Below are 18,483 nucleotides of genomic sequence, written 5' to 3' on the forward strand. Positions count from 1 at the left end.
GATTCGCTCCCACTTCCTACATTTGGGCTACTTGCTCAGCTCCTCCCAAGGGCTCAGCCTCCCACTCCTAGAATGGCCACTCTTCTTCTCGCAAAGTTTCATGGCAGTTGGCAGACCAACATTAGGTGTATTACCGCCACCTACTGAGTTGGAGTGTAGAGCAAAGAGACAGGAAGTATATCCACTAAATCACCCCTTCAGAAAAAATCTCAAATAATATCAAAAAGTCTAATGCTTTACCGTAAGTCAAATACACATATATATATATATATTACATTGGCAGTGATATCCTATGTTAAACTGTGTCCATTAGACCATAGGATTAAGAGATGTAGGAACAGAATTAGGCAATTCAGCCTATCAGGTCTGCTTTGCCAGTTGATCATGACTGATCCATTTCCCATTCAACCCCATTTTCCAACCTTCTCCCCGAAGCCTTCTCTGATTTATTAGTAATCTATCAACCTCTGCCTTAAATCCACCCAATGATCTGGCCTCGACAACTGCCTATGGCAACAAGTTCCACAGATTCACCACCCTTTGGCTACAGGAAAATTTTCCCCATTTCTATTCTAAACAGATGTCTCTCTGTTCTGAGGCTGTGCCCTCTGGTCCTAGACACCCACACTATACGAAACATCCTCTCCACATCCATTCTATCTCAGCCTTTCAATATTCGAAAGGTTTCAGTGAGATCCACCCCCGCCCTATTCTTCTAAACTCCAGTGAGTACAAGGCCAGAGCCGTCAAATGCTCCTCATATACCCTTTCATTTCTAGGATCACTCTCATGAACTTCTTCTGGACCTTCTTCAATGCCATCACATCTTCTCAGCTCACAATCCTGCAAGTGCAGTCTGACCAGTGCCTTATCAAGTCTCAGCACTGACAAAATCTGCAAGCTAACCATTAAGAAATCATGCACAAGAACTCCTAAATTGCTTTACACCTCTCACTTTTGAATTTTCTCCCCATTTAGAAAATAGTCCTCACTTATATTCCTTCTACCAAAGTGCATGACCATACACTTCTCAACACTGTATTCCACCTGCCACCTTTTTGCCCAGTCTCCTAATCTGTCTAATTCACTCTGTAGCCTCCCTGCTTCCTCAACACTACCTGCACTTACACCTGTATTTGTATCGTCCACAAACTTGGCAACAAGCCCATCAATTCTGTCATTTATGTCATTGACTTATAACATGCAAAGAAGCAGTCCCAAAACCATCCCCTGAAGAACACCACTGGTCACCAGCAGGACCAAAAAAGGCCCCTTTTATTCCCACTCTTTGCCTTCTGCCAGTCAACCTATCTTCAATCCATGCTAGTAACTTCCCTGTAATACCATGTACGGCAACATCCACGAATTCTCCTTTGTCTATCCAGCCTACTACAGAGTCCATAAAAAGTATTCACCACCCCCTTGGGTGTTTTCATATTTTATTGTCTTACAACATTGAATCATAGTGAATCTTGGCTTTTTTTGACACTGATCAACAGAAAAAGACTCTTTTGTGTTGAAGTGAAAACAGATCTCTACAAAGTGATCTAATTTAATTACAAACATAAAACACTAAATAATTGCTGCATAAGTATTAACCCACTTTAGTATGTGGTTAGTATAGGGAGAAGAGTAACTGACATGTTTCAGTATCATCATGGAATAAAGGGAATTACAGAGGCATGAAAGAGGAGCTTGCCCAGGCGGGTTGGAGGAGGATACTGGCGGGGATGACAGCAGAGTAGAGAGGGCTGAAGTTTCTGGGAATAGTCCACAAGGCGAAGGATGGGTATGTCCCACAGAGGAAGAGGTTCTCAAATGGCACTGTGGCTGACAAAGGAAGTTAAGGACTGTATAAAAGCCAAGGAAAGGGCATATAATGTAGCAAAAGTGACTGGGAAGTTGGATAATTGGAAAGCTTGTAGAATCAAACAAAAGGCAACTAAAAAAGCTATAAGAAGGGAAAAGCTGAAATATGAGGGCACACTAGCCATTAATATAAAGCAGGATACCAGAAGTTTTTTTCAGTTATATAATGAGTAAAGGGGAGGTGAGAGGTGATATGGGACCACTGGAAAATGACACTGGTGAGGTAGTAATGGGAGGCAAAGAAATGGCAGATGAAATTAATGCAACACACACAAATTGCAAACACAGATTGATTTCTGGGATGACAGGACTTTCATATGATGAAAGACTGGATGAACTAGGCTTATACTCGTTGTAATTTAGAAGATTGAGGGGGGATCTGATTGAAACATATAAAATCCTAGAGGGATTGGACAGGCTAGATGCAGGAAGATTGTTCCCGATGTTGGGGAAGTCCAGAACGAGGGGTCACAGTTTGAGGATAAAGGGGAAGCCTTTTAGGACCGAGATGAGGAAAAACTTCTTCACACAGAGAGTGGTGAATCTGTGGAATTCTCTGCCACAGGAAACGGTTGAGGCCAGTTCATTGGCTATGTTTAAGAGGGAGTTAGATATGGCCCTTGTGGCTAAAGGGATCAGGGGGTATGGAGGGAAGGCTGGTGCAGGGTTCTGAGTTGGATGATCAGCCATGATCATACTGAATGGCGGTGCAGGCTCGAAGGGCCGAATGGCCTACTCCTGCACCTATTTTCTATGTTTCTATGTTAAAATGCTGGATTTTGTGTGTTGCTCGGATTTCCAGCATCTGCAGATTTTCTCTTGTTTGTGAGATAAAATTAATAAGTACTTTGCATCTGTCTTCACTGTGGAAGACACTAGCATTGTGCTAGAGGTCCATGAGTGTCAGGGAGCAGGAGTGAGTGCCATTGCTATCACAAAGGAAAAAAGTGCAAGGCAAACTCAAAGGTCTTCAGGTGCACCAGTCACCTGAACCAAATGAACTACATCTCAGTGTCGTGAGAGAGGTTGCTGAAGAGATAATAGATGCATTGGTTTTGATCGTTCAACAATCACTTGATTCTGGCATGGTCCAGGAGGACTGGAAGATTGCAAATGTCACTCCACTCTTTAAGAAGGAAGGCAAAAAAAAAGGAAATTACAGGCCAGTTAGCCTAACTTCAGTGATTGGGAAAGTGTTGGAATCTATTATTAAGGATAAGGTAATGGGGAACTTGGAGACTAATGATAAAATGTCAAAGTCAGCATGGGTTCTGTAAAGGGAAATCTTGCCTGTTAGAGTTCTTTGAGGAAGTAGGAAGCAGAGTGGACAAAGGAGAGTCGGTGACTGTCACTTACTTGGAATTTCAGAAGGCATTTGATAAGGTGCCACACATGAGGCTGCTTAACAAGATAAAATCCTGTGGCATTACAGGAAATATACTGGAATGGTAGAATAATGGCTGACAGGCAGGAAGCAGTGAGTGGGAATTAAAGAGCCCTTTCTGGTTGTTTGTCGGTGACTAATGGTGTGTCTCAGGGGTCTATATTGGGACGGCTACCTTTCACACTGTTTGTCAATGGTTTGGATGATGGATTTGGTGGATTTGTGGCAAAGTTTGTGGATGATACGAAGATAGGTGGAGGAGTAGGTGGTGCTGAGGAAGCAATGAGATTGCAGCAGGACTTAGACAAATTGGAAGAATGGGCAAAAATAGTGGCAGATGGAATACAGAGTTGAGAAATGTATGATAATACATTTTGTTAAAAGGAACAATAGTGTGGACTATTATATAAATGGGGAGAAAGTTCAAACATCAGAGGTGCAGAGGGGCTTAGGAGTCCTTGTGCAAGATTTGCAGAGGTTAATTTACAGGTTGAGTCTGCGTAAAGAAGGAAAATGCAATGTTGGCATTTATTAAAAGGAGAATAGAATATAAAAGCAAGGAAATAATGCTGAGCCTTTATAAGAAGCTAGTCAGCCACTCTTGGAGTATTGTCAACAGTTTTGGGCCACATATCTCAGAAAGGATGTGTTGCCAGTGGAAAGAGTCCAGAGGAAGTTCACGAGGTTGATTCTGGGAATGAAGGGGTTAACATACAAGGAGCTTTTGGCAGCTTTGAGGCTGTAGTCACTGGAATTTAGAAGAATGCATGGGGATCTCATTGAAACCTACTGAACGTTGAAGGGATTAGATAGGGTGGATACGGAAAGGATGTTTCCTATGGGACTAGAGAGCACAGAACTAGAGGGGAGACCCTTTAGAATAGAGGTAAAGAGGAATTTTTTTTGCTGGAGAGTAATAAGTCTGTGGAATGCTCCACCGCAGGGAGTGGAGGCCAGTTTCGCGCATATACTTAAGGCTGTAGTTGCTCGTTTCCTGATCTGTCAAGGCATCAAAGGATATGGCGAGAAGGCAGCTGTATGGAGTTGAATGGGATCTGGGATCAGCCATGATGGAATAGCGGAGCAGACTCAATGGGCTGAATGGCCAAAATCTGCTCCTATGTCTTATGGTTTTATGGTCTTACGGACACACTAAATCATCACTGGTGTAGCCATTTGGTTTTAGTTTGGTGAAATGGAGATCATCTGTGTGCAGTCAAGGTTATTCAATTGAATGTATTAAAAATACACCTGTATCTGGAAGGTCCAACTGCTGGTCAGTCAATACCCTGGCAAAAACTACACCATGAAGCCAAAAGAACCCTCCAAGCAATTCTGTGAAAAGGTCATTGAAAGGTTACAATGACTGCCAAGCAAAAAACCAAAGATACACAGTAATGGCTTAAGTTAATGTCCTGGAGTGGCCAAGTCAGTCTAGACCTCAATCCAATTGAGAACTTGTGGCTGGACTTGAAAGGGGCTGTTTAATCATGGAGCCCATGCAATCTGAGAGAGCTTGAGCAGTTTTGTAAAGAAGAATGGGGAAAAATTGCAGTGTCCAGATGTGCAAAGCTAATCGAGATCTATCCACACAGACTCAAGGCTGTTATTGGTGCCAAACGTGCATCTACTAAATACTGACTTGAAGGGGGGAATACTTATGCAGTCAATTATTTTGTGTTTTATATTTGTAATTAATTTAGATCACTTTGTAGAGATCTGTTGTCCCTTTGATATGAAAAAGTTTTTCTGTTGATCAGTGTCAAAAAAGCCAAATTAAATCCACTGTGATTCAATGTTGTATAAAATTAAAACATGAAAACTTCCAAGGGGGTAAATACTTTTTATAAGCACTGTATTTTCTCAAAGAATTCCAACAGCTTTGTTACGCAAGATTTCCTCTTAAGGAAACCTTGGTGATTTTGGCCTATTTCCTCATGTGTCTCTATGTACCCCAAAATCTCATTCTTGATAATAGACTTCAACTTCTCTCAAGCCACTGAAGTTAGGCTAACAGGTCTATAATTTCCTTTCTTCTGCTTCCTTCCTGTCTTGAAGAGTAGAGTGATACTTGCAATTTTCCAGTCCTCTGGAAATATTCCAGAATCTAGCGATTCGTGAAAGATCATTACTAATGCCTCCACAATCACTTCAGCCACCTCTTTCAGAACCCTAGTGTGTAGACCATTTGGTCCAGGCGATTTTTCAGCTTTCTAAGGACCTTCTCCCTAGTAATAGCAATGACACTCACTTCTGTTCCCCGATAGTCTCACATTGCTAGCTTTCTGCTGGCAGATTCCACAGTGAAGACTGACACAAAATACGTAAGCTCATCTGCCATTTCTTTGTCCCTATTGCTACCTCTCCAACATCATTTGCTAGCTGTCCAATACCCACTCTTGTCATTTTATTTTTCAGTCTTTATATATCAAAAAATTATTTTGTATTCTCTCTTATTATTGGCTGGCTTACCTTCATATTTAATCTTTTCTTTACGATATTTTTCAGTTGTCTTCTGTTGGTTGTTAAAAGCCTTTCAGTCCTCTACTTTCCACTAATTTTTGCTGTATTTTACACTCTCTCTTTTCCTTTTATGCTATCTTAGAGTTACCGTGTCAGCCATGGTTGCTTCATCCTCCCTTCAGAATATTTTTTCATCTTTGGGATGTGTCTATCCTGTGTTCTGAATTGCTCCCAGAGGCTGTTCTGCCGCCATCTCGACTAGTGTCCCTTTCCAAATCATCTTTGGCCAGCTTCTCTCTCGTAGAACATAGAACATAGAGTAGTACAGCACAGTACAGGCCCTTCATGCCACAATGTTGTGCTGACCCTCAAAGCGTGCCACCCATATAACCCTCCACCTTAAGTTCCTCCATATACCTGTCTAGTAGTCTCTTTAATTTCACTAGTGTATCTGCCTCCATCACTGACTCAGGCAGTGCATTCCAACCACTCTCTGAGTAAAAAACCTTCCTCTAATATTCCCCTTGAACCTCCCATCCCTTACCTTAAAGCCACGTCCTCTTGTATTGAGCAGTGGTGCCCTGAGGAAGAGGCACTGGCTATCCACTCTATCTATTCCTCTTAATATCTTGTATACCTCTATCATGTCTCCTCTCATCCTCCTTCTCTCCAAAGAGTAAAGCCCTAGCTCCCTTAATCTCTGATCATAATGCATACTCTCTAAACCAGGCAGCATCCTGGTAAACCTCCTCTGTACCCTTTCCAATGCTTCCACATCCTTCCTATAGTGAGGAGACCAGAACTGGATACAGTACTCCAAGTGTGGCCTAACCAAAGTTTTATAGAGCCGCATCATCACCTCGCGACTCTTAAACTCTATCCCTTGACTTATGAAAGCTAACACCCTATCAGCTTTCTTAACTACCCTATCTACCTGTGAGGCAACTTTCAGGGATCTGTGGACATGTACCCTGAGATCCCTCTGCTCCTCCACACTGCCAAGTATCCTGCCATTTACTTTGTACTCTGCCTTGGAATTTGTCCTTCCAAATGGTACCACCTCACACTTCTCCGGGTTGAACTCCATCTGCCACTTCTGCAACCTATCATTGTCTCTCTGCAATCTTCGACAATCCTCTACACTATCTACAACATCACCAACCTTTGTGACGTCTGCAAACTTGCCAACCCAGACATCTACCCCTACATCCAGGTCATTAATAAAAATCACAAAAAGTAGAGGTCCCAGAACCGATTCTTGTGGGACACCACTAGTCAAAACCCTCCAATCCAAATGTACTCCCTCCACCATGACCCTCTGCCTTCTGCAGGCAAGCCAATTCTGAATCCACCTGGCCAAACTTCCCTGGATCCCATGCCTTCTGACTTCCTGAATAAACCTACCATATGGAACCTTGTCAAATGCCTTACTAAAATCCATATAGATCACATCCACTGCAGTACCCTCATCTATATGCCTGGTCACCTCCTCAAAGAACTCTATCAGGCTTGTTAGACATGATCTGCCCTTCACAAAGCCATGCTGACTATGCCTGATCAGACCACGATTCTCTAAATGCCCATAGATCCTATCTCTAAGAATCTTTTCCAACAGCTGTCCCACTACAGACGTAAGGCTCACTGGTCTATAATTACCCAGACTATCCCTACTACCTTTTTTGAACAAGGGGACAACATTCACCTCCCTCCAATCCTCCGGTACCATTCCCGTGGACAACGAGGACATAAAGATCCTAGACAGAGGCTCAGCAATCTCCTCCCTCACCTGATGGAGCAGCCTGGGGAGTATTCTGTCAGGCCCCAGGGACTTATCCGTCCTAATGTATTTTAACAACTCCAACTCCTCCTCTCCCTTAATATCAACATGCTCCAGAACATCAACCTCACTCATATTGTCCTCACCATCATCAAGTTCCCTCTCATTGGTGAATACCGAAGAGAAGTATTCATTGAGGACCTCACTCACTTCCACAGTCTGCAGGCACATCTTCCCACCTTTATCTCTAATCGGTCCTACCTTCACTCCTGTCATCCTTTTGTTCTTCACATAATTGAAGAATGCCATGGGGTTTTCCTTTATCCTATTCACCAAGGTCTTCTCATGCCCCCTTCTTGATCTCCTCAGTCCCTTCTTAAGCTCCTTTCTTGCTTCCCTATATTCCTCAATAGACCCATCTGATCCTTGCTTCCTAAACCTCATGTATGCTGCCTTCTTCCACCTGATTAGATGCTCCACCTCACTTGTCACCCATGGCTCCTTCACCTTTATCTTCCTCACCGGGACAAATTTATCCCTAACATCCTGCACGAGATCACTAAACATCAACCACATGTCCATAGTACATTTCCCTGCAAAAACATCATCCCAATTCACACCCGCAAGTTCTAGCCTTATAGCCTCATAATTTGCCCTTCCCCAATTAAAAATTTTCCTGTCCTCTCTGATTCTATCCTTTTCCATGACAATGTATTCAGGAATGTTTCCTTTATCAGTACATGGAAGTCCTAATGAGATAGTGTGCAATACTAGGTCGGCTGTTGAGGGATGTGACAGGGCAGGTGACAGAAGTTTCTGTAGGGGAACACCTTACATCTAATGGTGACAATGCCATTAGTGTCTAGGTAATTATGGACAAGGATGAGATGCCAGAGTATTGGAGGGTAGCTAATGTCCCGTTGTTTAAGAAAGGCTCTAAGAATAAGCCAGGGATTTAAAGGCCAGTGAGCCTGACATCAGTAGTGGGAAAATTGTTGGAAGGTATTTTAAGGAACCGGATATATAAGTATTTGGACAGACCGGGACAGATTAGGGTCAGTCAACATGACTTTGTGCATAGTAAGTCGTGTCTAACCAAACTTAGAGTTTTTCAAGGAAGTTATCTCGAAAGTTGGTGAAGGCAAGGCAGTGCATGTTGTCTACATGCAAGGGTTTTGACAAGGTTCCACATGGGAGGTTGATCAAGAAGATTCAGTTACCTGACTTTCAAGATGAGGTAGCAAATTGGATTAAACACTGGCTTCACTGAAGAAGCCAGAAAATGCTTGTCGATGGTTATCTCTCTGACTGGAGACCTGTGACTAGTTGTGTGCTGCAGGGTTTGGTGCTGTGTCCACTGTTGTTTGTCAGCTCTGTCAATGACCTGGATGTGAACTGGATCAGCAAATTTGTGGATGACGTCAAGATTGGGGTTGTAGTGAACAGCGAGGAAGACTATCAAAGCTGGTGGCAGGATCTGGACCAGCTGGTGAAAAGGGCTGAAAAATGGCAGATGAACTTTAATGTGGACAAGTTTGAAAGATTGCTCCTTGGGAGGACCTACAGGGGTAGGTCTTACACAGTGCATGGTGTGGCACTGAGGAGTATGGAAAAATAGATGGATCAGGGAATACAGATCTATAATTCCTTCAAAGTGGTGTCACTGGTGATAGGGTCATGAGGAATGCTTTTGGCACATTTCCCTTCATAAATCAATGTATTGAATACAGGAGGTGGAGTGCTAAGTTGAAATTGTATAAGACATTGGTGAGGCCTAATTTGGACTACTGTGCAATTTTTGTCACCTACCTACAAGACAGATGTAAGTAAGACTGAAAGAGTACAGCAAAGATTTACAAGGATGTTGCCAAGACTGGAGGGCCTGAGTTATAGGGAAAGATTGAATATGTTAAGACTGTAATCCCTAGAACGTAGAAGATAGAGGGGAGATTTGATAGAGGTACACAAAATTGAGGGGTATAGATAGGTTAAATGCAAGCAGGATTTTTCTACTGTGGTTGGTTGAGACTAGAATTGGAGGTGAAAAGTAAAATGTTTAAGGGGAACATGAGGGACGACATTTTCATTCAGGATGGTGTGAGTGTGGAATAAGCTGCCATTGCAAGTGGTGGAAACAGGGTTGATTTTAACATCTAAGAGAAATTTGGATAGGTACATAGATGGCAGGAATATGGAGGGCTATGGTTCAGTGCAGGTCAATGGGACTTGGCGGATAATGGTTTGGCAAGGGCTAGATGGGCTAAATGGCCTGTTTCTGTGCTGTAGTTTTCTATGAGTCTATGATTGCATTGCTGGTGGTTGTAGAGATTGGTAAAATAGGAATATTTATGAGACACTTAGATGGACACATGGATGTAAGAAAAATGAAAATTTATGGGCTGTGTAGGAGGAAAGATTAATAGATTGTAGATTGATAGTGTAAATAGGAATATAAACCAGCACGATGTTGCATGCCAAAGGGTCCGTATTGTATTGTTCTATGTTCTAACTCTTCTTTAAGAATAATAGTAGCAATATATACTCAGTGGCCACTTTATTAAGTACACCTGCTCATTAATGCAAATATTTAATCAGCTTGTGTAGCCAAGTTTCCATTGAACTCAATATATAAGTTTGCTGATGACATCAAGATTGTAGGCCGTATCTTGGGTAATGATGAGTTTGAGTACAGACAGGAAATTAAGAACCTGGTGGCATGGTGCAAAGACAGTAACCTATCCCTCAACTTCAGCAAGACAAAGGAATTGGTTGTTGACTTCAGAAGGAGTAACGGACCGCATGACCCCATTTACATCGGTGGTGCGCAAGTGGAACAGGTCAAAAGATTTAAATTCCTCGGAGTCAATATCACAAATGACCTGACTTGGTCCAACCAAGCAGAGTTCACTGCCAAGAAGGCCCACCAGTGCCTTTACTTCCTGAGAAAGCTAAAGAAATTTGGCCTGTCCCCTAAAACCCTCAACTAATTTTTATAGATGCACTGTAGAAAGCATTCTTCTAGGGTGCATCACAACCTGGTATGGAAGTTGCCCTGTCCAAGACCGGAAGATGCTGCAGAAGATTGTGAACACTACCCAGCAGATCACATAAGCCAATCTTCCGTCATTGTACTCAATTTACACTGCACGCTGTCGGAGCAGTGCTGCCAGGATAATCAAGGACACGACCCACCCAGCCAACACACTTTTCGTCCCTCTTCCCTCCAGGAGAAGGCTCAGGAGCTTGAAGACTCGTACGGCCAGATTTGGGAACAGCTTCTTTCCAACTGTGATAAGACTGCTGAACAGATCCTGACCCGAATCTGGGCCGTACCCTCCAAATATCTGGACCTGCCTCTCGGTTGTTTTGCACTACCTTACTTTCCTTTTTCTATTTATGATTTATAATTTAAATTTTTAATATTTACTATCAATTTGTACTCCAGGGAGCGGGAAGCGCAGAATCAAATATCGCAGTGATGATTGTACGTTCCAGTATCAATTGTTTGGCGACAATAAAGTATCGAGTATAAAGTATAATCATGTGGTAGCCACTCAATGCATAAAAGTGGTTCTGTTGTTTTTCAAACCAAACAGCAGAATGGGGAAGAAATGTGATTTAAGTGACTTTAACCATGGAATGAATGTTGGTGGTAGATGGGTTGGTTTGAGTATCTCAGAAATTGCTGATATTAACTCATAAGATGTAGGAGCAGAATTAGGCAATTTGGCCTATCCCTGATCTTCTGGGATTTTCAAACACAACAGCCTCTAGAGGTTACAGAGAATGGTGCAAGAAACAAAATACAACTAGTGGGTGGTAGTTCTGTGAATGAAAATGCCTTGTTAATGACAGGCAAGAGAAAATCTGCAGATGCTGGTAATCCGAGCAACACATAAAATGCTGGAGGAACTCAACAGGCCAAGCAGTACCTATGGGAAAAAAAAAATACAATTGATGTTTCGTGAGAGAGGGAAATGGCATGAAGATTGATTTCTCAAAATTCTGGTAATGGTCCCCACTCCCCCTTTCATTTCTCATACCCTTTTCCCTCTCTGTTTGCCTGCTTATTGCCTCTTTGGTGCTCCCCCTTTTATTTCTTCAATAGCCTTCTGTCTATTTCACCAATCAACTTCCCAGCTCTTTACTTCATCCCTCCCTCTCCTGGTTTCACCTATCACTTGGTCGCTCTCTCTCCCCATCCTCCCACCTTTTTAAATCTAGTCTCAGCTTTTTTTTCTCCAGTTCTGCCAAAGAGCTTTGGCCTGAAATGTCGATTGTACTTTTTTCTATAGACACTGCCTGGCCTGCTGAGTTCCTCCAGCATTTTGTGTGCGCATAATTGCCAGACTGGTTCAAGCCGACAGGAAGGTGACAGTAACTCAAATAACCATGCACTACAACAGTGGTGTGCAGAAGAGCATTGCTGAATGCACAACATGTTGAACCTTGAAGTGGATGGGCTACAGCAGATGAAGACCAAGAACATACATTCCGTTGCCAAGTTACTTGGTACAGGAGGTATCTAATAAAGTGGCCACAGAGTTTTCATGACACTATCTGCCAAAATCAACTGATAAAAGCATTTATTTACTTAAAGGTAAAGATACTGAATGCAAGGGTGGGTTGGCAAGTTTGCAGACAACACAAAGGTTGGTGGTGTTGTAGATAGTGTAGAGGATTGTCGAAGATTGCAGAGAGACATTGATAAGATGCAGGAGTGGGCTGAGAAGTGGCAGATGAAGTTCAACCCGGAGAAGTGTGAGGTGGTACACTTTGGAAGGACAAACTCCAAGGCAGAGTATAAAGTAAACGGCAGGATACTTGGTAGTGTGGAGGAGCAGAGGGATCTCAGGGTACATGTCCACAGATCCCTGAAGTTGCCTCACAGGTGGATAGGGTAGTTAAGAAAGCTTATGGGGTGTTAGCTTTCATAAGTCGAGGGATAGAGTTTAAGAGTCGCAATGTAATGATGCAGCTCTATAAAACTCTGGTTAGGCCACACTTGGAGTACTGTGTCCAGTTCTGGTCACCTCACTATAGGAAGGATGCGGAAGCATTGGAAAGGGCACAGAGGAGATTTACCAGGATGCTGCCTGGTTTAGAAAGTATGCATTATGATCAGAGATTAAGGGAGCTAGGGCTTTATTCTTTGGAGAGAAGGAGGATGAGAGGAGACATGATAGAGGTGTACAAGATAATAAGAGGAATAGATAGAGTGGATAGCCAGCACCTCTTCCTCAGGGCACCACTGCTCAATACAAGAGGACATGGCTTTAAGGTAAGGGCTGGGAAGTTCAAGGGGGATATTAGAGGAAGGTTTTTTACTCAGAGAGTGGTTGGTGCGTGGAATGCCCTGCCTGAGTCAGTGGTGGAGGCAGTTACACTAGTGAAGTTTAAGAGACTACTAGACAGGAATATGGAGGAATTTAAGGTGGGGACTTATATGGGAGGCAGGGTTTGAGGGTCAGCACAACATTGTGGGCTGAAAGGCCTGTAGTGTGCTGTACTATTCTATGTTCTATGTTCATCTGTTGCAAGACCGTGGATCTGCACCTGGAAATTCTTCACTCTCCAGGGTGCAGGCCTGGGCAAAGTTGTATGGAAGACCGGCAGTTGCCCATGCTGCAAGTCTCCCCTCTCCACGAGACCGATGTTGTCCAAGGGAAGGGCAAGGGCCGATACAGCTTGGCACCAGTGTCATTGCAGAGCACTGTGTAATTAAGTGCCTTGCTCAAGGACACAACATGCTGCCTCAGCTGGAGCTTGAACTCTCGACCTTCAGATCGTTAGTCGAATGCCTTAACCACTTGGCCATGTGCCCACAATTCAGCAACTAAAAACAAAGGTGATATATTATATAAACTAGTCTAATCTACATGAATTTGATAACCAGTTTAGCACTCTTAATATAAAACTACCTAATGATGGACTTTTAATTTGTTATTACCTTGTCCAAGTTTTGGTTATGAATGTGTTCAACAAGATGACATGTTCCAAGTGCATTTCACACTGACATCCTCTAACTAACCAAACACCAAAAAGTCAGAAAAAGTTTGCTAAGGTAAAAGCAATCAAAGCCTTTTGAAAATGTTGGTTGGTGTAGGAAGATAATGTTATGCCACAGAAATTTAACAAGCTTTGTGTAATATTAAATTATATACAAATGTAGTACTTGATTGGACACGAGCACTTTTGGTGACTAAAAGTTCACTTAAAATCACTTATTATGCACAGGCTCACAAAGAGCAACAACTTGTTTGATTAAGAAAAATCTAATGACTCAGATTTTCTCAGTCTGTTAATGTTAACTGCTTCTTTCTCAATTCTTGACTGGTTTATTATGGTCAGACTTAGCATTTGATATTTAGTACATTTGCTGCAATAATCATAGGCAAATGCACACCAGTCAATGCATGAATTTAATTTTTAGATGGCAAAACCAAACTCCAGAGAGTTGTTATAAATGTCAGCATGGTAAGTATGATAAGCTTACTTTATGCTGACCTAAGAAATCAAAGTGAAAATATAATCGCCAGAGCACAATACATTTATAGAAAAGCAAATATTGTTTTGATTCCAGCTCCAAACGTCAACACTTTCTTTCCTCCCACTATTGCTGCTCAAGTTCTTCCGGCAGATTGTATGTTGCATTCATACAAAATATCTTCATTCTATTTTAATAGAGATGTTAATCTATTTAAAATAATTGAGTTATAAATATCATTAAAACTGCAGGTGGAGGAACACATTAAATGTCAGTTTCATACTGGGATATAATTTCTACGTGGTGATCTCATTCAACATATATCAGCCTTCAAGGTGCGGTGAGAAATCTTTCAGTGTATTTTATATAAAGCAGTCTTACTAATGCATTCTCATAATGCATAATACATCTAATATTTCCCGTATAAATCCTTTCAAGACCAAACTGGTTTTCTTATTAAATGCTTTCGCTAAAAGACTACAGATACAAAAGGATTCTTTTCAATTACAGTACTAGAATCTAACCTTTAAATCTGTCCTCTTATGGTAACACTAATGCTAGATCGTTATTTTAGTGACAGCTAGTTAACAAGTACTCACTATAGGTTTATGATCTTGTGTAGATTGAAGCACAATTATTCTTACCAGCGGTTCTTTAAGGTTGTAATGGGGACAAGCTCACACTAGATATTAAATGTTCCCGATGACGTGCGCCTCAAATAGCCTCTGACAACCAAGTCCAGCTCCTGGCCTTCACGTGTGGCTTAGCTACTAAGCCCCCTGGACCCGTTTCTACATTCAGAAGGGGCAAAGGCGGGTGAATCGCGCCTTGAAACCAGTCGCTTCGGGCAGTTAGGGCTCGTTAGCCGTGGTTGGCAGCTCATCTGGGAGAAGGAAAACTCTGGTCTCGAACCCCCGCTGCCTTGCGGCTATACTCACTTATGGGGAAGGCTTCACGAGTAAATCCCCAGGGAAAAATCCGGAGCTAGAGTCCATAAGGATATCCTACATTGAGTTCAATGCTGACTGGCAACTCCCGCGATGCTGCTGGTACCGAACTGAATCGGTCTCTACCGTTCCTTTGGGTTCATCAGATGGGTGGAGAGGGGAGCTTACTCGATGGGCAACAGCTTGCTCTCCATATCGTACTGTCCAGGCTTGCGTATCTAGACAGCTAGGACGCAAAATCCATGGTAACTCCGACCGACGGAGGCCCTCACCTCACCCCTCATTCTCACCAGCAGTGACGTTTCATTCACCACAGAATACAATCTTCCCGGAAATTTGACAATCTGATTACCAGAATTTAGCATGGTTGAACGAACAACACCCCATTTCTAAACCTACAGGGTAAATTTTTCATCATATATTTTCACAATTAATTCAACTGGGGTTTAAGTTGAACCAGTTCTCGTCTCTCGTGCTACCCCACGTTTATTAAGGCTGTTGTTTTGCTATTAGTTGTGATGTGTTGTCTGATTATAAATGTAGCTGTAACGAAACATGCTTGCAGCTGAGCAACTGGGTCACAGTCTTTGGTCCTGCCGCCATTGGACTCTGAAAGACTAGGTCGTCTGTAACAGCCTCTCAAAGGCTTCAAATAATGCATTAAGGAGGAAACATGAGTGGTATTGGCAAAAGATTGCATTGAGCTGATGGCACCCTGGCTCTTGAGAAAGACCGCCATTAATTGCATTCATTGTGAATGACGAGTATTTTGAGGGGGAAAACTGCAAGTAGATTGCATGCAGGGACGACTTCAATGGCGTTTTCCAATATTGTCAGTGTTGAAATGGCCGGAAGAGGTCGCTTTAACAATCAGAAGTAAACTGCGGCCTCGACTGACAAATAGTTTCAATCTGAACCAATCGATATCCACGATAGTCATTGATTATACACAACTAAACGGCGTAGGATGTACTTAACGAAAGGACATCAATTGCAAATTACTATACTGCATTAAGACAACGGAACAAATCATATATGGATTAGACAGTGGCTGATACCTTGAAGAACTAGACTCCAAGATCATTATGGTATAACACTGATAAAATCGATATTATTCCAGGCAGTCATCTTTGATCAATCACAAACGATTACCAATTTGTTAGACATTTTTCGCAAGTTTGCTTTACTATTTATTTCTGCACTTTTTTTTTGGGGGGGGAGTACTTAACTCTTCCGAAAGAACTGGACATTTAGCGTTTTCGTGCGGAAGTAAGGATTAGACAAATCAAATCCTTTTAACACACGTCAAGTAGAGATGTAGAAGCCGAAAAGGCATTAAACAATGTACAGATATTTGACAAGAAATAAATGTATGTACTCCGTTGTAAATAAACCCCTCAATAGGTGTGAAAGGGGATTTTAAGACTGGCATTCCCACGTTGTAATAACGTTCTGAAACTTGATAAGTAATTTTCACGCAGAGGAATCAACGCTACATTTTCACTTCTTTTATCCTTACAAAAGATCGTGGAGTAATTTGGGCAGAACAGCATTCGTCATTAGAACACCTTTAAAAAGCATGATTTAATTGCTTTAAAAAAGTATTACAACTTTCTAGCTGGGGTTTCTGAGATGCACAGGAGTTCGTCGAGTCATTGGTTTAATTGTTCGTGATACAACCTCTCCATCATTAATAATGAAAACAGTACTGGATATGTTTCTGGATAAATAGTTAATTAAATGTGGTACTGACCATAGATTACGATCTAAAGCACACACGATACACGATCAATTTCTTGATTAACGTTCTTAATTGAAATTAGATAATCTAATTGTGGAAAGGGGTTTGTATCAGTGTGAAATATGTCCAAGACTAAAGATATCGCAATCGTAGGAAACTCACTTAGCTTCTTAAAACACTCGTGGAAACTGAAGACGATGGAATAATATATATTTTTTAAAAACTGTTCCATGCTACATGTTCCATTTCAAAGGCGTCCTATTACACTCAGATACGATGGCAAGACTCTGATTTCCACAAGGCGCTGACACTGTGTGCCTTTTGCTAATTTGTAGCGGCAGATGGCATATCTGCGGTTGCTGCATGGTGCCCCTGCCTGTGTTATCTCTATTGCTCTTCCTAGTCGGGTGAGAACGAAGAAGAAAATAACTGGAGGACATCGGACAAGCTGTCAGAGCGATTAATCCAGCCCCGCTAGCAGATTCGCTCCTGCCTGCCACCTCGGCAGGAGCGAGGTGGCAGCACACGGCTCCATTTCAGTGCTCGCACCAAGCGGCTCGAACAGAGCGAGAGGCTTGCAACAACCAGACAGACTGCGATCCGGGTTCGTTCAATCATCTCGCATCAGCCGTCCCCCAAATCCCCACCCCCCCACCCCTCTCTCCCGCCACCTCCGAGTCGCGGCGTCAGCACAGCTGCGAGCTGGGAAAGAATTCACCCCACAAACCATCGCCAGCGGTTAGCGTCAAAAGATAAAAAAAAGACGGCTCGCTGCTGACACTTCTCTCTTAAGTAAATGATCGAGAAGTGGCCCAGAAATCAGCGTGGATGCTTACACAACAACAGAAAGAGTTTTTTTTATACACATCCCAACTGCCACCTACCTCCCCCACGCCTTTTGCAACCCCCCGCTCCCAAACCCCTTTCCTCTTCGCCTGCCTTCCTGACGACTCCCGTGGCAGCGGTGCAGGTTGTGTGGCTGGCTTAACCCGGCGATGGTGAGCAGGAGCCGCTGCGCGCCGTAAGCGCCGCGGACGGCGGGCGCTGCCCAGCCCGGCGCTCGCTCGCTCGCTCACTCACTCAGTCGGCGCGCACACAGCCGCCAGGTGTTGCGGAGCCCGACAATCGGAGCGGCGGGGAAGGCGCAGAGGGAGAGACCGAGGCACCGGCACAGCGCGAGGGAACGGGTGCTCCGGACCCTCCCTTCTCCAACCATGGGCTGCTGCAGCGGCAGGTGCACTCTCATAGTCATCTCCAGCCTACAACTAGTAAGTGGAACCAGAAACTTTTTTTTCCTTAAAAAAATATATTGATATCTTCTGGCATATTTGAAAGAAATTCCGGGGTTTTTCCACTCTCTTACAACATTTATTCTTGTGTATCTGGTTTTAACAAAGTGGATGAAATAAACACTGAAAACTTTTTACGATGTAATTTTCAGGGCTTAAATATAAAAGAATATGACATCTTTGTTACAAGCACGCTTGGTTAGTGTGAAAAACTGTTCTTTGTGTTAAAACGCAAACTCACGTAAAACAGGTATTCAGCGAATGTCGGTGAAGTTTACCAAGGAAATCTGATATAAAGTGAGATATAATGCATGAAGTATTTATAAGAAGCGCTGATAATTTTTAGCTGTTTGCTTTTAGACAGAGACATCACGAATTTTACCGTTATCAATAACGTGGATGGTTTAGGTCCGGTCTTTTAGCAGGTCATATTTTGGACGAGAGTACTGAGTTGTCTAATAAGCACTGATAATGACGTTCGCTGTCCGGCCGCACAACTGTTTTATTTCCAGGTTATTTTAGTTTT

General features: G+C 42.7%; 1 protein-coding gene across 1 annotated transcript in view; it reads left to right on the top strand.

The window, feature by feature from the left end:
• Positions 1 to 17,348: 17,348 nt before the first annotated feature.
• Positions 17,349 to 18,483, top strand: part of nkain2 (sodium/potassium transporting ATPase interacting 2) — a 663,645-nt gene continuing 662,510 nt past the window's right edge. Inside the window, exon 1 of the mRNA XM_063034222.1 lies at positions 17,349 to 17,936. Within this exon, the coding sequence (XP_062890292.1) occupies positions 17,883 to 17,936 (54 nt within the window). The 5' untranslated portion in view covers positions 17,349 to 17,882. The remainder of the gene's footprint in view (positions 17,937 to 18,483) is intronic.

This window comes from Mobula hypostoma, chromosome 2 (assembly GCF_963921235.1).
Source record: "Mobula hypostoma chromosome 2, sMobHyp1.1, whole genome shotgun sequence".
Lineage (NCBI taxonomy): Eukaryota > Metazoa > Chordata > Chondrichthyes > Myliobatiformes > Myliobatidae > Mobula > Mobula hypostoma.